The 21,968-nt window shown below is 42.5% G+C and overlaps 4 protein-coding genes across 5 annotated transcripts in view; 1 reads left to right on the forward strand and 3 right to left on the reverse strand.

The window, feature by feature from the left end:
- Window positions 1–21,968, forward strand: part of LOC128305114 (oxysterol-binding protein-related protein 9) — a 40,425-nt gene that overhangs the window by 1,116 nt on the left and 17,341 nt on the right. For both annotated transcript variants that reach the window (XM_053042417.1, XM_053042416.1), the window contains exons 2-3: window positions 21,303–21,431; window positions 21,644–21,934. In XM_053042417.1, coding sequence (XP_052898377.1) covers window positions 21,303–21,431; window positions 21,644–21,934 — 420 coding nt within the window. The remainder of the gene's footprint in view (window positions 1–21,302; window positions 21,432–21,643; window positions 21,935–21,968) is intronic.
- On the reverse strand, window positions 558–4,021 carry LOC128305116 (elongation of very long chain fatty acids protein 1-like). The gene is made up of 5 exons (XM_053042420.1): window positions 3,690–4,021; window positions 1,793–1,889; window positions 1,565–1,658; window positions 1,255–1,501; window positions 558–1,172 (listed from the first exon to the last, which is right to left on the reverse strand). The coding sequence occupies exons 1-5, from the start codon at window positions 3,757–3,759 to the stop codon at window positions 862–864; spliced, it is 819 nt and encodes a 272-aa protein (XP_052898380.1). The 5' UTR covers window positions 3,760–4,021; the 3' UTR covers window positions 558–861.
- Window positions 12,829–14,802, reverse strand: LOC128305115 (elongation of very long chain fatty acids protein 4-like). Its single transcript, XM_053042418.1, has 4 exons — window positions 14,618–14,802; window positions 14,201–14,538; window positions 13,987–14,126; window positions 12,829–13,893 (listed from the first exon to the last, which is right to left on the reverse strand). Exons 1-4 carry the CDS (start codon window positions 14,800–14,802, stop codon window positions 13,687–13,689), a joined length of 870 nt encoding a protein of 289 aa, XP_052898378.1. The 3' UTR covers window positions 12,829–13,686.
- Window positions 17,853–19,703, reverse strand: LOC128305117 (elongation of very long chain fatty acids protein AAEL008004-like). The gene is made up of 6 exons (XM_053042421.1): window positions 19,667–19,703; window positions 19,431–19,527; window positions 19,278–19,371; window positions 18,945–19,188; window positions 18,728–18,870; window positions 17,853–18,662 (listed from the first exon to the last, which is right to left on the reverse strand). The coding sequence occupies exons 1-6, from the start codon at window positions 19,701–19,703 to the stop codon at window positions 18,489–18,491; spliced, it is 789 nt and encodes a 262-aa protein (XP_052898381.1). The 3' UTR covers window positions 17,853–18,488.

Genomic DNA, 21,968 nt, shown 5'->3' on the forward strand with positions numbered 1-21,968 from the left:
TCGTCAACCAATATGTAAACAATGCTAGGGGCACGCGCATATTGTCGCTAGCTTCCTCTAGATTGGTGATAAGAAAATTCTATTACTCACCACCGTCAGACACAGACGGATGTCAAGCAGTCAGCCGAAGTGTGCAGTGATTGTGATTAATTTTACGTCATTCGCCGATAGCAAACTGGGCAATATTTATGACCTCAGTTGCTCGTACCAGTTATTATTGCCCTGTGTGAGCAGTTGGAGAACCCATTTGTAGCCGATTCGTCAACACCTTAAAACTCTATTTTAAAAGCAATCGATAAGCGATATCTTGCACGAGAAAAGAATAACTGGGGGCCCCCTGGGGTCGATTATCTAAAAGCGCCACGGTTTGATAACTTAATAAGGACTGTAGTCTGATTCATCCGTCCGTTGGCTCTCCAATTGCACAGTAGGTCAAAACCCTTTAATCACGTTTTTCGATAGCAGCTGCCATCAATTGTCTGCCTCGTTATCGCCCATAGGTACCCCTTTTTATAATGATGATTAACGCAAGATGGGAAATTTTTGCATTGTTTATTTTTGTTTAGCTCAAATAAAGGGCAGTCCAAGGTCGTAGAAAGTAGAATGAAACGAAAGTGCATAAATAGATAAAATGTACAGCCTTCTCATGTTATGTGAAATCTGCTATACTGAAATGCTGATGAAAGGAATACGCATTCCTTTTGCAATGAAGCACGCATCGTACAATCCTTGCCAATCCTGGTCCGTTGGAATTGTACTGCCCCACTCTGGCATCAGGTGATCATTCCAAATATCTCCATATTCCCACCCATTTACCCCCGACGCATTAGTTAAAAACTAAAAACGAATACCACTATAAATCTATTTCTGCTTCAGCTTTCGTGCCTTTCGCACGTACGTCTGGATGTAGAAGTTGGTGAACAGGCTGATCAGGATGACGAGATTAATTGCGTGCAGTGTGTAGATGGTTTTGTTGGCGGCACAAGTCGGCTGTAAGGCGGCATACACGTGTACAAGCATTGTAACGAGCTGTGCCAGCTGGATGATGGTAATGATCGGCTTAACGCGGTTGGTAAACGGTTGGCAGGGTTTGAACGATGACAGGAAGTAGTACGAGTACATGATCATGTGCACGATCGAGTTGAGTACCATGATGGACATCTCCTGGTAGGCTATGGAGACAGATGAGGGAAAAAACATTGAAATTACCATTAAAATCCAGACGTTTGTTGAATTTTAGTATAAAATACGTACACAAACTTAGCTTCAAGCTCCACCAGACAATGAGGAAGGTGCTGATGTGATGGTAAACATGAAGCGTGGAGACCTGGTTCTGTTTCTTCCGCAGCACAAAGAACACCGTCTCGATGAATTCGATCATTCGGAGACACATCGCAAGCCACCCGTAATAGACCGCATCGAGCCCGTGTTCATACTCGGTAACAGGCAGCTTCGGGGTACAGCGTCCGATGAAGTTGAATTCGAATCCTACCTTGATGTACTGGCAAAGGAAAGGGATACTGATGTTAAACCATTGCTCCTGTGGCGATGTTACCATACTTACATTATACACAAGATATCCGCACGCAAGCACCTGGAAGATGTTGTAGCCGGCTATGATCCATCGTAAGTTGTACGGTTTTCTGTACTCCATATAGCTGCAATAGAACCAGGCACATTGGCAGGTATTAGTCCGGTAAATTAAGCTTACCAGCACACAGATTGTTGTGGTGCGGCTGAATTTATTCTAATCAGATGAGCGCATCGCCAATGCGAACGATGCGAGACATACCTTGGTCCATATTTGTAGATGAAGTACAGGTATATGGCAATCACGATGGAGCTCGGTACGGGCGAGGCCATCAAAGGATAGGCATCGATGTGTTCCTCTGTGAAAGGGTGACCGTGTGTGCGTCACGCCGGTGGAGTATTGATTGTGTCCGGTAAAGAAACAAAGAAACGATGAAGATTACTTGAAACGACGATGCGCCCAAAAACAATGTTGAATGATGGAATGATGGATGGAATGGATTAGCAAAAGCAAAGAATTGATTCGTGTCGTACTGAGCGACGGTTCCCATCTTGGCGCACGGCGAGTTGTTTGATTAGGGACAGAATTTTAAAACAAATTCTGTGCCACACAAAATGACTCACGCAACACGTGCAAGTCTAGACGATCGAAGACATTGTAGTTTGTTTGAAATTTGAGTTGTAAACCTAAAGTGTTTTTTTGTTCCTATTAGGCATATTTACACACTGGTCTGATTTAGAGGCAAAAAATTGTAACCAACGCTAATTGTGCTTAACTTGTCCAAACATCATTAGTTGCTGAAAGCCATCTGTTTATCCCCCCCTTAGTCTCAATAGTATCTAGCTATCGGCCACATTTATGAAGTGCTTGCATTTTTTATTAATTCCTACAGTGTCCTCTTGTTGAAGTTATTTGCGTTTTGCCTATCGTATACTATGTAGATAGAGTTAAACACAGATAATGTTCTCCTGCAAAAGGTCATTTTACAAGTGTCTCATCAACGTTCGAGGTGCAAAAGTATTCAATTATACGTTTGCAAAGTGTTTTTAATAGCTTAGAAAAGATGAACAAAAAAAAAACCGGTTGACACTTACTGTACTGGTGTGCCGTACTTTAGTGGCCATGTGCGTAAGTATGAGAATAAAAACTGCCAAACGTTGGACAGGTTTTCGACCGAAAATTCCTTCATAAACGGCATTTAGAATTTGGTGGTTAGGTAATAAATTTATCCACCACAAAATCTGACGTCCGTTCGCTCGGCGCATGAGCAGCATACTTAAGTGGTGGCCCTAGGTCCCATACAACAGCTGGTTGATCTTTCTCTTTTTTGGGGTGTCTTTCTCTTTGGCGCTTGCTTTCCATCGCCGTACAATATTGAGTGTTGCAAAATTGGATATACATTTGTGTCTAATTTTGGGGACGGTAACATTCAAATGCCTATTACCGACGTTGGTTGGTAGCACCCCAATCGGCTTTTGAGGGTACAGTGAAGATTTGGCACAAAGATGTGCATATCCTTATCTTCGTCCGCTCATTGGTATGCACGGGATGAAAGCGGGGACAAAGCGGACGGTTGCCAAGTTGCAACATCCTTGTGCAAGTGGACACTTGTTCGTGCATATGACGTAAGGTAGCAAGAGCTTTCCATCAGCCAGACGACGGATCTTCCCGTTAGAATTGACGGCATTGTATGGGGTGCTGCTTTCTCGCGGTGTTGGCCACACTTGGTCCGGGGCATGACAACAACAACGAAAAAAAGGCCCCAATATCGCATGCCTTCCGTGTGACGCAGCGTTACCGGGAATGCCCCACTGAAAGGCACTCTTTCTTTGTCACCACTTTCGCCCTGCCTATGGTGAAGTGTGCACAAGGGGGTTGGAAAATGAAGCAGTACACCCTGCGTGTACTGTACCGTCGTGTAAAAAGGGACAAGGGTAGTTTTAGTTTACAATTTGGCATGTTAGCGGGATTTTTGTCAGTGGTGCAAGGGTGTGTTTTTAAATTTTTGCTGAAACTGAAGCATAACACACGGACCCGAGTAGCAACGGTACTGTGTTGGCAGCAGTGTTTCGTACAACTTTTTGTCCACTTCCTCTATGTTTTCCCTATGCGCTTTGGAACTGGAGAGTACTGTTTGCAAATGGTTGCAGAAACTTACCGACACCCTTAACGTTGAACAGGTCGTAGATCGTAAAATCGGTAAGGTTCATCTGTTGAAGAAAATCCATGATGCCGTCCCAAAGCAGTGTCGTGCACGTTTAGTTGAAAATCCAATACAAAAAAAAACACACACTTCCAATAGTCCCTTCGACGTTACTTCCGCAGCTCAAGAACTGCGTTGCCACACTCTGCCCGTTCCTATTCCACGTTTCGCATTCGGGCAGCACTGTTCCACCTTTCCGATCACGTCCGCGATGGTACGTACGAGGCGTCCCGAAATGAGCAATGAGATGTGCAAACGGAACCCTCCCTTTAACTCCCGGGCCGATCTAGGATCGATTCAGAACGCGCCCGCCTAATTATATGCTGCTCAGTTGACGCGCGATCGCACACCGATTTCTTCACGGTGCGTTGTCACCAGCACCGTACACCAGGTTCGTCGCTTGCCGAAGACTTCGACAGTGATACACGCACGTACACGCACCGCCGTTTTACACCAATCGGGTCTAGTTGGACTTGGGGAATCAACAAAAATTGGCAACGAAATTTTCCAGCTTGTCTCTCACAGTGCACGTCCACGCGGGACACTATCCAACTACGAACTGCAGACGCGTCCCGCGTTCGTGCTCGCTGACCGTGGTCCGTGGTAATGCTTTTTTTTTTTCGCTGTTTGGCGAGTGCGATCGGGTTATTGTTGCGCGACAGCCAACACCACGCAGAGGCGAGAGGTTTCGTTAACGGGCGCACGTTGCTTCGCGCATCATCCAGCACTGTGGCCAGCGGGTCAGCAACGTACCCCTATACGATCGCTTTCAATTTTGTTGTTTTATTCATTACCTTACAACGATACATCTCTCACACCGACCGACCGACCAACCGACGGAAATCTCTCTTTGCAACATGGTCAATCGCACAACCTCTGGACGTTGATGATTGTTTCGGCGGGATGTATCCTGGCCCGCAAAGGAACTGATTACAGCTGGACAGCCCGCTGCCGGGCGGCTGGAGAAACATAGCTAATGGAGAAAGATTTTTCCCCCTACCGAAAGCGACCTATTTTCACTTTTACTCCTTGCGCCATTGCCCGGGTCGGTGTGTTTGGTTGCGAGCGAAATTTTGTCCAGTGCATGCACGTGTGGGGCTTTGGAGAGCATGTGATGTAAATACCAGTTAAAACAAAAATTGCCAAAATCTCGCAACAGCGGCGTTGATCCGGTATTTTTGTTGGAGCAAACCGGTCCCTTTCAAAGGCTGTGATGTGACGATAAGGTAACTTAGCTGGATCAAGAAACATGCATCAGGCTTTGGGAATTAAGTAACTTTTTGGAACGAAAAGTACTTTTACTTTTAAAACATTTTCAAAATATATGGTTTTTGATATTAGCGTCAATCGAAGTGATCATGTTGATAAGAGTAAATGCTATAAGAGTAAAGTATAAAATGAAATATTTTATACAAGTTATTATATTCTGTGGATAGTAGCAATAAGTAGTAGTAGCCTATGGACAAAATTTGATCCAAGATCGCATGTATTATGAAGTTATGCATTAGCAATTCTTCTATATTAATCATAAAAGAAAGAATTAATGTTAAGTAGGAATGTATTCAAAGTCATGATAACACACCACAGTCAACTTTAAATGCAAAAAAACCACGCGATGTAGTTGTCTTCATCTCCAATTGCCTCCAAGTTTCGGGTAATTAATGTTGATTAATTTCTAAACACAATTGCCGTGTGACTTTATAGGCTTCCACCTAGAAGCGATACGATAATCGTAAAGCTCTTGAATAGAAGGACCTATTACAGTTTAGTTTCGCTTAAAACAATCGCACACCCACCACGGTTTTGCATATGCCCGGTAAAGATGCCCTCTATTCATCACGATCGGTTAACATCCGCTCAGAATCTGACAATGTATCTTGCAAGCAATTGCACGCATCGGCAAAACTGATCGCCAGTATGCAGGCATAGTTCCGCTAAAGGTTTATCTCCGTCTGGTGGTAGTGTCAACTCTCCACTACCTAGTAATATCATGATTTGCACGGTTAATTACAAATTGAGCGCAACCCCGAAGCTCACTGCAAGCAATCAAATTGGTCATAAGTCATTAATATGCCTCACCGACACTCGATTGCGGGCTTTAACAAAAGTTGACTTCTAATTTATTACTTTTCAAAAGTGACAAAAAAGCCCACAACAGGTGCTGGAAACATTGTTGCAAATTGGCTAAATGATCGCGATATCATGCCAGTGAAGGAAGCATATAAATACATTAATTTATAGTCCGTTTGTTATAAAATGTACACCCGCTAAAACTCTTGTTTTTTTTTTGGTTTCGTTTTGTTGATTTGATTTCTTCTATGACTATTTTTCAGCGTACGGTTAGAAGCCGTCGGTCTGTGGAAGCCGCATTTCAATATCCGCAAAACCGGCTTAAACGCGGTGGCCAATGTTTCCCGCCACTTTTAATGTAAATTTCTTCCTGGTTTTGATTTTCATTATCAACCGAACGGATGGTGTATAAGGCTACGCACACTACGAATTTATGCGTGATCGTGTATTCAGATGACACGGGACACAAGACGAATATTATCAACCGGTGAACTTCACTCAGAAGGACTTGCAAGGAATCATCATTATCACATTTTTGGCTGATTATTCAAGGGCACGAAAACTGAGGAAGGCGAACGGGGGGGCTATGGTTTTGCATTATAAATTTTGGCTACCCGATAAGATAGTTGAAGCAGTTTTCTTCCTGCTTTATAAGAATATGTTTTGGAGGCTGGAACCGGTATCGCAGAATATCAGATGGTTGCGAAATCTTCTGTCCAAATGGTTAGGTTAGTCGTTTCGTTAGTTAGACGCTGCGTGCAAAAAGTCACGTAGGTCACAGCATATCCCCACAGCACAGGTCGCTTTAGCAAAATGTCGCGTGTGTTGTTTTTCTTGGCAAGAATGTTGGATTTCGACCTTCGTATTTTCTTGTCTGACAAGTCTAAAAAAAAATATGCTAGAGATTGTTATCTCCTGTTTAGTTTGGTGAAAAAATCGGCACTATTTAGTAGCAAAAAATAAGTTGTAACTAACTTTGAAATATTTATCAATTTAAGCAATATCTATCAATTTTACCCATAGCAGGAGTACGAAATCTTCAATCCAAATGACCTTAAACTTCGTAATCCTTCTAGAAATGATCCAAAATGGAGGACCTGAACATTTCTTTTTTGGCGCCATCTTCAGAACTCGAGGTATCTGAAGAACGTTTAATTTCCTCAAAAAATTGATTTTTTTTCAAAATATTTTCTGAAAATTTCGTGCCAAATGTGTGCTTTAATTATTTAGTCGCAAATTGAAACATTATCGAAACCTTTCAAATCCAAATTTAGTACATTGCTAGGCAACACCTTTTCGACTCGATTGTACCCGTGTATTTTGCACACTACAAAAACACAAAACATAATCGACCAACATTGACCCCCGAAATGTTAAAGGTACTGTTATATTATCATATTATACCACTTAACATATGCTCTGGGTACTTTAGTTTAATAAAGCGTTTTTTAAAGTCGTGCTTGAGCGTATATTTGCTCCTCAATATCTAACAAGTGTTAATGATAACTCGACATAGTTAGCAAAATATACACCATTTATCTTCGACTTTGTGGGAGCGTGGAGTTTAGGGCACCAAACAGGTGTGAAAATAAATACGGATTAACTGTTTCCATGCTTCCGTGGGTTGAGATTTTTAATGGAACATATTTAAGGGAGCGTGTACGACGTGCCCTTTGCGACTGATGGAGGAATGGCAATTTATTATGTTACCCTTAAAGCATTAACCGTATTGGAACGTCATATCGAAAGTAACCTAAATCGGGTTGTTTGTTTGCATTAACCCCGTGCCAGGCCACCAGAGTACAGTTCTAGATGATGCATTAGATGAAATTGTTACTTTGTAGGTCAACAAGGAAATTGTTTCTGTTTTATTGATTATTGCAGGGTATTGAATTATTTAAAAAAAAATGCATTTCACCGAATGAAGGTGTAATGTGCATCATGTGGGTTAGAAATTTTTTATCAAAATTCCTGAAAAACTGACCGTGAGCGCGGTTGTTTCATGCGGTGCGATCACGCGTTTTAGGAAGTAAATTGGAATCTTGTTTTAATCTTTCCTTCTTTTTTTACCAATGCATTTTAGGTACGGCACGAACTTGACCCTACAGCACAGACTGACTGGGGCTAATCCGTATCGCAATAGCTGCTGCCTCGCAGAAGGACAGACTGTAATGAGCTCGGTAAAATGAAACGATGCCGTTACCAATCGCCTGAGAAACGGGACGATCTTCAATGGCAAAGCTGGCCGAATGCTGACAAAAACTCACTGTATCTAGTGAAGGTTTCGGTTGTTTTTGGGGGAAAAAATAGTATCAAAATTCGTTTTTGTCTATTGCTTGTTTTACTCGTGTAGTTTTTGTTTACTGGAAGAGTGAGCGGGCTGATATTTTGGGTGCACCATTTAATCAGCTTCACATAACAGTGTAGCATAAATTTGTCTCATAATGGAAGGTCGTTCCCAGGTTTGTGATGACGCTTTTCGTTTGTGCACATGTCACGCAAAATTCCCTCCCACTGTGGGCACTCCCCCACCCGAAAAACCTTTCCGCCCGCCAACCATGCCCGGGGCTCATCCGAATGTAATCGACAACTGTTGTAATCGTGCGGCGGGGTCGATCGGTGGAGTGAGTTAAAGATTAAATAACATTTTCCGATTGTTTTAATTTGGGCTTCATTTGAAAGCAACTGCACTATAAAAAAAGCCCCCCACGGACGGTTGCAGTTCGTTGGAGCACAGGCCAAGCGGACCAGTTCCGCCATCAGTTCGCTAACGTTCATGTTTAAATGGGCAAAATTATCCGTACTGTTACGTTGGTCGATGAATTATTTTGTAAAATTATCGTTTCGATCGTCTCGGAGCAGAGTGCAGAAAGTGAAACGCCAAAGGGTGCCATTTTTGTGTGTTTTTTTCCTGTTGTTGTGTAGTTTATTTTGCACATTGACTTGCCACTAGCTCTCAAGCAATCGCCGGCAACCGCCGACAACGTCGGTTGGCGCTGTCGCCTTCCGTAGGGTTCAAGTGCATTCGCGATCGTGCAGCGCATCATCGTCGTATGCTGGGCTGGACACAGGTGAAAGTCCGAGCGCAAACTTCGCTGCTTCGTTGCAGGCGTTGGTATGGTGCTTTTGTTTGTTCCTTTTCTGTAGCCGTCAATCGGTTCGCAATGATGATGAATGCGGCCAAATCAACAGACCCTTTAGAGAGGAAAAGCCCTTTAGCAGGGCTTGCGGATCTGCAACCACAGGCGCACAAGGGGACGAAGGATCGACCAATCGGATACTGTCGATGGGCTTTTGTTGTCGAACAATTTTCTAATGCACCATTTTCCCCTTTTGTTGTTGCTTAGCTCAAAGCAGGAGACATTTTTGTTTATGCGGAAATTAATTTTCACCACCTTTTGACAAGGGTGTTCGATCGCGAGAGCGTGCACCGATCGCTTACATTGATGTGGGGAAACGAACATCGTTGGGACATTTGTTTCCACCTCCCACTCGGCAACCTTGGCGAAAGCAGATCTTGTTTTGCTGGGAAGGGATATACGATCGACTAATGTAAATTCTAATGCTGCGGCAACATTCGGCTTGTTGAGGCGCGCAACAATTTAATCGCATTTTGCACACTGTAGGGGTATTGTGTATGTTTTGCAGAATTTGACACGCGTTTTAGCTTTTTGGGTTAGCTATTTTTTTGGTGGCACAGTTATCGAATTGGGTTTAATTTAGTGTGTTGCCACCTGCCAACACGGAACACTCCGAGCAGCATACAGTGTGGATGATGATGCACTTTGCATAACTGTTCGAAGCGTTTCTCTTTTTCATCCATCTGGCGTCTGTTTATGGGAAGGTTAAGGTGAGAAAAGGGAGTTTTAGATTATTCGCTTTACTACGCGTACGCGTAAAGTTCTTTTCTTTTACTTTGCAATGTAATGGCATTTATTTTGACAGTTTGTTGTCGAATGTAGCGTTTGTTGAGCATTGCAGTTTATGAGGAAAGGAGCGGATTCGTTGCACACATCTATTTTCTTGCCGTGTATTTAACACATTGCATTCGCAGTTCCCATTTTTGCACAATCGGTTCGCCGTTTTACATACAAAACACAAAACATTGGGACAGTTTTTCTTTTGTTATCAGTACATATGTTTTTATTTGTATTTTGAAGTAGTGTTTTGTTCGATATTTTCGAACATCTTCAATTAAAATATTCGGGTTTGCTTGAGAAAGAGTTTTAGATCACCGATCTGGAAGTAACCTCGAGAATTCAATGCTCCCAAATGGGTAAGAAGGCTAACAATTTTACCAATAAACCTCGTAAAGCTATGTTGTTCTATATTCACTAGTTCTGCAGGTAACCCTTTCAATATTTATTTTAGTAAATATCAAATGGAGCACGTTTTGTAAGATCGCGTATGTATGAACAACATTATTGTGCTGTTATCAAGTGTTAGGTTTTTCGAGTTCACGCGGGATAACCTTAAGCTGAGAGAAGGCTGTGGAAGAAATAGGAACAGATGTAAGTTGTTTTACTTGAAAACGTTCGTTAATAAGAATGGTTTATAAGACATACGGACTGATCGTGCTTTTATAAATAAAAAAGTGTTAGTAAGATATATTTTGTGAAAGTGTGAAGGTGGCTATATTATGTCCTTTGCATCTCTGTGATCGACGATATGGTTGTAGCGCGAGGCCCCTCTAGTTGTGACCATGAGTTCGATGAAATTCATAAACGTATATTAACACGCAAAAACCTCGGGTATATATATCGAATTTATGATTTTTATTGGGACATGGTCATTGCTTATCCTTGCTGTGTTACAGATTGATGCTACCGAACATCACCACCATTGCTAACGATCCAACAACACCAAACCAACCGCTGCCGTCGAGTGGCGTAAAATGGCAGACGCTACATATTCCGTCGCGTTTTGCAGCCTCAAACACCACTTCGATACACCCTTTAAAACGCTCATCATAATGCACATTACCTCATCCCGCACACAAAAGGATCTAGATTGTGCTGTGGGGCGTCCGAGACTAACGCTAAAGTTGTTGTTTCGGTGTTGTTGCGGTGTGCCGGTGGGTGATGAATTTAAGGCGGGTCAATCTGCCTGTGTCAATAATTACTCCGTATGGTAAAGGGGGGGGGGGGGGGGGGGGGGGAGACAAACATTAAATAACGACCCATTGGGATGCCTCCGAAAAGCCGGTACTGCGCGTGGTTAAACACTTCCAAACACCCGTACCCGGCATCTGCAGGCCGGACAGGGCAGGAACAATATTGTTATGTTGATCGATCATCTTCTTGTACGCGGTTTAACGGTGCAGAGCCAAAGCTTTCCGCGCACGAGGAATCGTTCCACTGCGTTGTGTATCACGTAACGCACCTTTGCGAGATGATGGGCTCGCTGATGTGGGAATATTTGGTCTGTTTATGATCATCTCTGGACAGTGGGTGCGTGTGAGTGCAGGTAGAATTGCGATCCCATTTTTTTTTCGTTGATTACGTCGGCTAAGTAAATGGTGACCGTTTTCCGGGTCCCTAATGCGTCAAGCAACATTGTGTAGACATTGACGTGTTGATGGCGTGTTAGAATTACGGCGAACCTTGCGATAGTGTCACATTTCCAGCAGAGATTGGGCGTATATGGTGCAGTAATTAAAGCAGCAATTAAGAACGGCCATAAGCACGTGTAGTGTCGGGGTTCTTCCGAGCAGCACGTGTGGCAGGTAAAAGTGTTTCCCTGAGGAACGTCAATCGACGACGATCGCGTTTTTGGAATGTATAATGGCTTCTGAACACCGTTTGACGTAAACGTCGGTGTCGGTATGTCTTTTACATGCGACATCTCTTTGACCCGACATCGAAGACTTACACCTGAACGCTTCCTTTCGTCAAGCATAGTGGACTTCACTATTGTAAGCTAGCGAGGTGTACTGATCATTCAAACACTTTAATTATTTATTAGCTTTCATTCAACACATCGAAAAAATCCTCGCAGAATTGCTGGACTTGAGTTTTCTCCAGCAAAATTTGGGGTTTTCGTTGATGGTAACCTGTTTTTCGTGCAAATATGTCCCTGTGTTTGTGTTTATAAACGGCAACACTTTAAAGTCAATTGCACACAAAAAAAAAAGTAATTATCAACTTGATCCTCAATGTTGACCACGTGCGCACAGTACACTAAAAGGTTTTCCACGTAGCAATTCTTTGCGCAAAATTGTTTTTTTTTTTGCGTCATTGAAAAGAATTCATCTACTGTCGGTTCTTGGATTGCCATGCTACGGAACTTACCGTCCTTCTCGTCGTGATCCTATATTTTATCGCTGTTGTTGTTGTTGTGGTTTTAGTTACATTTTTTTGTTTGCCTTTTTGCGTTCTGTTTTTTTTCTGCATGCAAAGCAGGTGATAAGAAATTATTTTTAAAGTATCATTGGTGCTAAAGATGTATCGTTTGCGTGGACAAAAATATCGTTACCTTGCAACGTACAAAAAAATGTTCAGCCCATTCATCTACGACGCAGCCTCTGACAGTAAACCGGTGTTCCCCTTGTTTAAATCGTTTTTTTTTTTGTTTAACAAAAAAATGTTCTTTCGAACATCCCTACTCGCAGCGCAGTTCTTAAAACGCTTGCCTGCTATCTTTTCGCATAGCTAATCAAGTAAGTTTTTGTTCACCATTCATTGCGTATGCTGTGCAGTGAGAAGTTTTTATTTGTTTAAATTGATTTAGACAAATTTAAATTTTCACTCACATTATCTAGCTTCTAATTTGTCTGTGGAAATAAAGTCGTCAAACAAACCAGAAATCATAAGGAAGAAATTATACGACAACACATTTTAGTCTTGGTCTTGAGTCTATATTCTTTAGATTACTAGGCTTTTAGTGATTTTAACTACAATCATTTTTTGTTAGTTAAGGTCAATTTTTGCAAAGTTTGAGCAAGTTTCGGATAGTACAAAATGTGGAGCTAATCATTTTATATTATTGTCCGATCGTTTCTCGATTGTTCGTTGCGTTTCGTGTTTATTCGTACATAAATTGCAGCGAAATTTGTTATACTACATTGCTATTGCTCTTTCTCTCTCTCTCTTTATTTTGTGTTGCACAAATTGTTTAAAAGCTTTTCATTTTCTTATCCCGCTTTACACGAGAGTCTTACAACTTACAAGCTAAGCAGGTTTTTAATTTAATAGCATTAAACGCCAATCCTCGCAGCCACATTTGAAATGTAACGCGTATACATTGAATGCATAATAGTTGAGCTGTTTTTTTTTGTTTTGTTGTTGTTTTGCTAAATTTGTGAAATCATCATCACTGGTCTCATCGCGATTCGCGGTTCGCACCGAATGGAAGCGGAAAGCTTAATTATTATGCAGCCGCGCATAATCTATGTTGCCGACAGATAAGCGCTGTTGTTGACTTAAAACACAGCAAAATCAAATGTATCTACAACCGTGTGTCGTGTTTGGTTGGTGCGCCTACGGTGCAAAGTTGAACCAGAAATTTGATGTGCATTTAATTTTCCATCAGTTTTTTTTCTTCTTCGATGCAAATGCCAATCTAGAATATTGGCACTCGCCGCTCACCTTTACAACTTCTCCCCTCCCTCTCCTCTCCCATCATCCCTCCTCTTACCCTGCTCGCCCCCTTAATCCATTTGTCGCTTCCCTTCCCCACATAATCCGGCATGGCAGCAGAATCACTTCGTCATGTTGTTTCTTCAATCACTGGAAAATTCGAACTCCACGAAACATGGAAATTCGAACACACAATTCCCACACTTTCATCGAGGTCCGTCGTTGCTTCATATAGGAGTGCTCACTTGAAATTGCTCACTTGTTGCACTAACTGTGACACGGGTGCTTGCTTTCGCCTCGTTGCACTATTTAACCTTCTTGCGGACACCGCCGTCGGTATAGCAAACGTTGAGTGCCCTGGTAATGCCACTGTACGTCTTCATGTAGAAGTTGATGAACATCGATATGAGCACCACCATGTACGGTGCGTACAGCAGGATGTGGGTACGCGGAATGGCGCAACTACTACGCATCGCGAACATGATATTCACCAGGATGCTGCCAAGCTGTAGCTGGAGGGTGATGGAACAGAAAAGGAGAAATAATGTCATCCGGGAAGCTGGTATCGCTTCGCAAATCAATCGGGCTCAATGAATACTACTTACAATCTGCAGTGCGGTGATGTATCGTTTCAGCTTGCTCAGGGAAAAGGGCACATAGTCCGGTATGACCGCGAGCAGATAGTACGAGTACATGCACATGTGGACCAGCGAATTGACGATGATGGTGTACGTGAGCATGCTTCCTGTGGGTTGAGAGAAGGATTGAAGGCATGTGATCATTGCTATGGAAACTCACCCACCGTATATGCCTACGAACCTCCAACGTATTTGGCGAAGATCCAGGCCAACATATAGGTGAACACATGGTGGTAGACGTGCAGGAAGGAAATCTGGCTGCGCTTCTTGCGCAGCGCAAACAGAACAGTCTCAACCAGCTCCGCCGTTTTGACGCAGTAGTTGAGGTAGGCGGCGTGCAGGAACCCGATCGCGTCCTTGCTGCTCGAGTAGTCGGCCAGCTCGCACGTGTACAGATAGCGGAAGGTCCAGCCGTGCCGTACGAGCTGCCGTATCAGACAGTAGCACACCACCACCTGGAACACGTTGTACGCCAGCATTAGTTTGCGCAGATCGTACGGTTTGCGATCGCGCATGTAGCTGTACGTGAAGCGGCGAAGCAAGCGGGCACGGTTAAGGAAGTCGCTATTTAGGGAGTTCGTCGCTTTGCTATACTTACTGCGGTATCCAGTAGAACACGAGCAGGAAGTAGAGGGAGAGCACCGACACGGGCCATAGCGGACTGTGCAGGAACGGTAGATGAGCCGTACGCTTGTCGCTCAGATCCTCCACCAGAAAGGTGTACCAATGGTCAAACTGTTGCTGCAGTGACTCCCCAATGGTTTCGGTCACATTCGACTCCATATTGAATACCGGCGCGTATCAACACGGGCCAGCTGATTCGAGTACCCAAACCCACACACTGCACAGAAGATCGTTCGATCGTGTACACCCTTGGCTGACGATCAGACGTCGACTAAAGCCTGTGCGCTGTCGGCTGGTGGAACAATGCCCGATATTATTGTTACAGCCAGTGGCTTTGGTGCGTTCGCTTTCCAACGAGCCGACGTTGTTTTTTTTTCTGTATCCGTGACGCGTGCGTTCTGCACCCGGGCCACTATGGAAATGGTAGTGGATGCCAATGTTGCTTTCGTTCCACCCTACGCGTCGATGCAACAATCGATCCGTTGTTGCGTAGGAAATGTCATGCAACATGGGGCCTGTCCACATAAATTCGCGGTGCGTGCCGTAGCTCCCGTGTTGAGATTTGGAGGCTTGGACATTTAGCAGCAGGTTTCCCAAAGTTTGTAGAGCTGGATGGACTTGAATGGGCTAATGGGACGTGTGTAAAGGCGCAGAATGCAGTAAAATCAGTAAAGAATTTATTTAAAAGTTTTTGCTACTTTCCTTACGACTATCGTAATTAAAATTATTCGTTATTTTGAAAGCCTTTATTTACCTTTTCAACTTTATATTTATTCAATTCCATTCATTATAGTAGACACTGTTCAACAACGTCGGGGATGTTCAAAGTTACAAGTAAAATTTAACATCTTGATTTGTCCGATTCGATCAAGAATTTAATCATTTATCATCATGCATTGGAATTGTATACCATTTACATCATTCTAGACCTCGAAAGGGCACCTGTAACTAATAATTTAGGACAGTGATTTGCGAGCTCAACGAATTGCATCGAAATTCCCACAATATCCACATCTCGATGTACGACTTTCTTTGCGAGATAATTGTTGACTGCCTGGTCCGAAGGCATTGAATATTTAAAACGCTAAACTTTTGGTTACCAATTTGGCATCGGGAATTAACTTAATTGTCCACGCTGGATCAACAACAGAGCCTGCACGTAAGCAAACAGTTCGTGCTCACTTATCTAATGGTTTGGCTTTACACACGCAGGGGCACAAATTTTCTCTATCAAACGTAATCATGTTTAGAATGCACATTATCATTATCCAGTTACGTGTCCGGCTGGTGGCACAAATGTCCACGATAGTCTGGATAGTACTGATGATGCTGTTTACAAACTGGTTCGTAAGCTGGTTTGCGTTAAGCAATAAAATTTCGTTGAGATATAGCAAACTATTTAATTAAAAAGATACAATTTTATGCAAAGCCTCAGGGGGCAGTTCATCTTTTTTTCTAAAAAAGAATTGTAAACAAATGAAACCAATACATACACTACTTACTGCTTAATTATGCAGGTGACCAAAGAACGATGACCCTAGAACGTCATTATTACTGTCATTGTGCAATAAAAGATGGCGTGCGTAGTCGTGCAAGTGCCGTCGTCTGCTAAACGCTTTAGTAAAATGTGTGTCTACTAATTGCATTCCTTATTTTTTTGATGCTCAGGAGCACAATAATATTGTTATGTATTTTTTGTATGTTATTTCTGTGAGAACGGTCAGTCCGTTTACCTATGGTCATGATGCGTTTTTTTGTTAATTATTGCACGATCCACATTGATTGAATTAATATTTGTATACTGTTGATATTCACTCATTTGTATTGACTCTTTCTAGTTTGTCCAATGACTCGAGTTGGGTGACTTAAACTACGTGTTAGCAATTTATTATTTATTATCTCTGTCCATTTATTTAACATTTACCGAAAAGTAGCTCCTTTTGTGAAGCTAACATTTACAAAATAGAGAAAAGAGCCTCTGTTTCTCAGGAACAGTGCAAATTAAAAGAAACTCTCGATTGAAAAATTTTGGCCAAAACCTGTTGCAAAAATGCGCTAGCGTTGGTCATTACCAGTTGATTATTATGTTTTTCTATGGAATGAACAATAACCTCGATTTCTTACCTTGTGCTGCCTATAACTTTTAACTATTACACTATCTAAAAACTATAAGTGTTAAGCATTCAAAGTAAAACGCTCAATAAAGCGTCGAGCATCGTCTTAGTGAAAAACGACGTTGTCTCAGAAGAATGTCTGTATATGATCACATAGGTATGATCTTGTCGAATACGCCTTTTTCGATCGTTACAGTCAGGGGGATCGCCCTCACTGTAGTACAAACACTGTACTTCACTATAGTACTTGGCACTGCAACCTCAAGGAGAGGGGTCTAAAGGCCTGCCATGTCTGGCTTTCTTTGACTTTATTTACCCCGTAGCCGGTCAGTACCGCGTACGGCGGATTGGTTGGGGTGGAATTTTGGATCATTTCTGTCGTGTGAAGAACGACTCCACTTCACAATATACCATCGAGCCATCCTAACTATATAACACTGGCTAAAGTAATCTTTGTATCTCTATTACGTAAATTAAAATTTTATTTATCTAAACAAATCATCTATCTCGTCTTAATAGAAATTCTATAATTAAAATAAACCATGACGCCATAAACTCACAAAACCTGGAAATAATGAATCGAAACGAAAGAGAAAATAGCCAAAGCTCGAATAAAGCTCTAGCATGCACATTTTGCTTGCATTGCATATTTGTATGCAATAATTTCTCCGCTACCACAACTTGCACGCAACTTTCCGTCAACTGTTTCAATTTTAACGGCCATTTTGAATTTCTTTTACCTCCTGGTAAAGGACGGGAAAAATTATATTTTTTATACAAAAAATTTAGCTATAAGTATTGTTTAATGTTTTTTTTAAATTAAACAATCGACAACGCTACTCACTGCATCATTTATGGAAAGGCGGAAAGTTACGTCGTTGAGCATAAATTGAAACCATGGAGGATGTTGACAATTTTCTTGTGATTTTATAATTCGATTTTATATTTCATTATATGTTGTGTGATATTTTCACAACAAACGGAATAAAAAGTAAGGTATTGTACTTCAATTATTGATTGATTTATTGTTTGATTTGGTTATTCGTTGTGTCTAATTTGAAATAGTTTGTGAGCATTTTTCCTCATAACGCGTCTATAAACATCTCTGCATTTATTGAGAGCGTGTGTGGCAACTGCAAGTAGCAATTGAATTATGGTTTAAATTTGCAGCAATTTAATTCATATCACTTTCTATCTACGCACTCGGAAGCTAAGGTTTTTCATCGCAGTGATAAAGACAGGACCATGTCCCCGTAATTGACTCGTGCGATCACGAGCACTAGATTGTAACATGATTTCTTGATAGTTTTATATTATTTACTATCTCTAATATGTAACAAAAAATATACAAAAAATTAAAACAACAATATAAATAACCCGTCTTCTGATCCTTTGTTGCAGGACTGTTGTCAACAACGTGCCCTTGCTCCCCCTTCATGCCTTGTTAATAATACACAAAAACCTTAAAAAACGGAAAACAATGGCATACGAAACGTTGTACTCGCCCTCCCCGAATTCAATCACATTAGTTAAAGCTTTCCCTCTCGCTAAGGCATTGAAACGATATTTGCCCTTATTGGAGCTTATTCTCCATTCCGAGGCCCTTATTCGCGTGTCTCAACTGGAGTCGGCCCGTGGCTCGTGATGCTAAAATCGATTTATTATTGCACTCCAAGGATTTCGGGCCGCCCGTCCCAGTCAGCGATCCGAATCATGTTGGCGTGTTTCTGCCTATTGCTTCACTTTGCTCGGTTTCGATTTGCTGTACGATTTCTTGTAGAAATCGTAGAACAGATACATCAGGATGAAGATGTTCGGTATGTACATGGCCAGAAACGGTCGGGACACGTTACAGTGCGGATTGAGCCCGAACAGATTGTTCGCCATCATCAGACAGAACTGGATCTGTGGAGCAGCAGAGATATGTAGCGATTAGTGATGGGTCTTGAGCTGGGTTGCGCCATTCGCACCAGTTGAATTTTGGTGATGTATTTTTTGTACTTTGCCACGAGGAATTTGAACAGCGGCACATCGTACGCGGACATGAAGTAGTACGAGTACATGATGATGTGGACGACACAGTTCGCCACGATCGAGAACGTAAGCATGCTTCCTGAAACACGGGACAAGCGAGTGATAAATATTTAGTGGAATGTGACAGTCCTTGTTCAGGCAAATAAATCTTACCTCCAATATATTTGGTGTAGATGTACGCTATCGCAAAGGTGCTTATGTGATGGTACACGTGCAGCACCGACACCTGGTTCTGTTTCTTACGCAGCACAAACAGAACCGTCTCGAGCAGCTCGAACAGTTTGATCATCAGCAGGTACCACGTTGTTTCGACCATCAGCATCGCCTTCGGTTCGTTCGAGTAGTCGGTTTCGACGCATCGGTAGAAAAAGTACGGTCTCCATCCTGCCTTTACTAGCTACAAATAATCAATATCACGGCAGATATGTTCTGTCGATCAGAATACATTTTGCAAGTGTGTTTCGATGTGTGTGCAGTACGTCTTACATTTGTAATGAGGAACACACAGTACACCACCTGGAACAGGTTGTAAAATCCCATGAAAGTCTTCAGCTGGTAAGCCTCCCGATTTCGCATGTACCTGCAAGTGTGAAGGATGGGTTTAGCAAATGGAAGCGATAGAACTGTACGAGTAATTACCTAGGCACGATGTAGTACACCAATGCTAGATAGCAGAGAATGATGCCAATGATTGGAAACGGTGACCCCGCCAGAAACCAGTTTTTTGTTCGCTGATCTGTTGATCATTCAACAAGTGCATCAAAACGCATTGAAAGCATTAAAAAATTGTCCACCTGTTTCTGTTGCTGATTACCATGTACAGGTAGGGTGACCTCAGGCTGTATCTGCCCCACTAGAGAGTCCAAGTCACTTACCGGCATTTTCGTAGATGTAATACTGGTACAGGTCCATCTTGTTGGAGCACTTGGCAACGCTTTATGACATACAAAAAACTACTTATTTCATTTATAACACACACACCACCTTGCCCCCTTTACAGATAACCACCTCCAGCGTTAGTAGCCTTTCTAAGCACAGCAAGTACACACTTGTCCCCAACACTTGTCGTTTACCCGAGAGCTACCTTTGGAGGTAGTTAAGCTGGTGCGAATAGAAAAAAAATGGCGATGTTTGATAGCGAAGAGTTTACAGCCCCCTGAACTTAAGCAGTTTTCCCAACCCCCCAAAACGTCACACAACTTCTTTTCGGCCGGACGAACTCTCACGGACCTCGGATTCGTCGATGTGTGCTACGATCGTACTGAGGTCCCGCGCCAAGCAGACGCTCGCTTATAAGCGGTTTGTTTTGAAACGGTGGCATTTTCGTTTGGCTTTTGGTTCTCGGCAAAGTGCAAGGCGCCGGTAAGCCGCCTGCCAACGGTGGCTTTGCTTGTCGAAGCGAGCGGGCTGGCTGTCAGAACGCGCTCTCTCGCCTGCTTCTTGTTGCGTCAGATAAACAAGTTCTTTTTTTTTTTTGGTTTTGTTTTAGAGCAAATGGTAATGTTTTTTGGCCGGCAAGCAAACTGTGCCTTGCATCCGAAGGACACACTAGCTTGGGGACTAGAGGTTGCCAAAAATTGTTATATAATTTTCTTTTCTTTCCCTCTGTAATTATCGCTATAATTACATCTCACTTACGCACAGAGTTCCAGTGTGTGACGAAAATATCAGTGCTCCTAAAAGGATGCTAAAAAACCAGGCTCTAATTTATGCTAGTGTTGGGAACATGAATAGAAATAACTCCATGAATATTTTCGCTCAGCCGTAACGCACCGGAATAGACTGATTGATTGGGCCGTGCCACGGAACTGCTGTTCCGCACCGCATAACGAACAAACGAATCGTTGACGCGCGGTTTTGCTTAATTACTCCGAAAACTTAATTAGGCATTAATGTACGTCGTATTATGGCAAACTGACAGTACATAGTCGCACCGTGCGTTAGTGAGACGCGTATGTAGCAGGGGAGCTATTTTTTTTTTCCAACAGAGCAAGTAAATACGTCACAACGCAATGTACTAAGCCATAAACGACTTACGATAACGACCGTATCGGAATTGTCCAGTGGACGAAGAGAAGGTTACAAATGTGTAACCTTTCGAAGATGATATAACAGATTTAAATGTTATTTTACGCAGATATCAGTTCTGATGAATATACCATGCTTCTGTACTTTCAATAAAGAAATGTCATTGCAATGACAATTCTCTACGTTGGATGCAATTATGTGTCACAGTAGGCTCATTTCAAAAATTAATGTATTATGGAAAACAAATATTCCAGGACGAAATTTTCAGTGAAATTCGATACTTTGGTGGGACCAACTAGAAAATTGTTATTATGAGTTGTTGTATACAAATTGAGCAATTAAGCATTAATTCTGAGAAAGTTAAGAATTGCTGATAAAATGGTCGTATTTTTCATCATGTCTTTTAAGCGAATTAAGTATATGCAGACGATAAACATGCTGTTAACATAACAATTTCTGTTTTGTCTATTTTCTTCATTCCAGTCCAAGGAAAAAATGATGAAAGGTGTGCGGCGCGGCTGTGTACGTCTAAAGGGTGCCATCATCGGCATAGACGACCAGGATGTGAACACATTTACGATCACCGTCGATCACAAAACGTTCCATTTTCAGGTAAGTCCACGGAACTCGCCGGTTACGTGTGGAAGGCTTCATCGTGTGGCTAACGACTTCCTTCCCTGTTGATTTCTCCCCGCCCCAACATACACACAAACCGTACAACGTGTCCTGGTTTATTTCGGAATGGCACGAAATCATGCACACACACACCGGTTCTTCACAACTACACACGCGGCGTTACTTCGTGAAAACAAAATCAATAATAGGCGCGCGATGCAGAGGAACGCGAAAAATGGGTTCGTCGCCTGGAGGACTCGATACTGCGGCATGCAAACCGTAGCAGAGCACTGTGGGATCAGCAGTACAATAACGGCAGCGGCAGCACGAGCGCACAGAGCAGCGCGATGGGTTTTACATCCGGTGGACCGGGCAGTGGCAACGGTGTGGGTGGCGGAACGCCCGGCTCCAGTATCCGGCGCTCAAACAATCTGGTACTGTTCGATCGGAAGGTAACGGAGGCGGACGCGTTTCTACAGCTAATGATTGACCAAACAACGGTAAGTGTTGCACTCTGTCACAATCAATTTGTCA

This window comes from Anopheles moucheti, chromosome 3 (genome assembly GCF_943734755.1).
Source record: "Anopheles moucheti chromosome 3, idAnoMoucSN_F20_07, whole genome shotgun sequence".
Taxonomy (NCBI): Eukaryota; Metazoa; Arthropoda; class Insecta; order Diptera; family Culicidae; genus Anopheles; species Anopheles moucheti.

Excerpts from the sequence above, each read along its gene's own strand:
- LOC128305116 (XM_053042420.1), bottom strand. The coding sequence starts at position 3,759 with ATGGATTTTCTTCAACAGATGAACCTTACCGATTTTACGATCTACGAC. Across the intron at positions 1,890-3,689 it reads GTTCAACGTTAAGGGTGTCG|AGGAACACATCGATGCCTAT; the intron begins GTAAGTTTCTGC and ends ACCCTTTCACAG. Across the intron at positions 1,659-1,792 it reads ATCTACAAATATGGACCAAG|CTATATGGAGTACAGAAAAC; the intron begins GTATGTCTCGCA and ends GTTCTATTGCAG.
- LOC128305115 (XM_053042418.1), bottom strand. The coding sequence starts at position 14,802 with ATGGAGTCGAATGTGACCGAAACCATTGGGGAGTCACTGCAGCAACAG. Across the intron at positions 14,539-14,617 it reads GTGTTCTACTGGATACCGCA|CTACATGCGCGATCGCAAAC; the intron begins GTAAGTATAGCA and ends CTTCACGTACAG. Across the intron at positions 13,894-13,986 it reads ACATCACCGCACTGCAGATT|CTACAGCTTGGCAGCATCCT; the intron begins GTAAGTAGTATT and ends ATCACCCTCCAG.
- LOC128305117 (XM_053042421.1), bottom strand. The coding sequence starts at position 19,703 with ATGGACCTGTACCAGTATTACATCTACGAAAATGCCG. Across the intron at positions 19,372-19,430 it reads GTGTACTACATCGTGCCTAG|GTACATGCGAAATCGGGAGG; the intron begins GTAATTACTCGT and ends TCACACTTGCAG. Across the intron at positions 19,189-19,277 it reads GTGTGTTCCTCATTACAAAT|CTAGTAAAGGCAGGATGGAG; the intron begins GTAAGACGTACT and ends GATTATTTGTAG.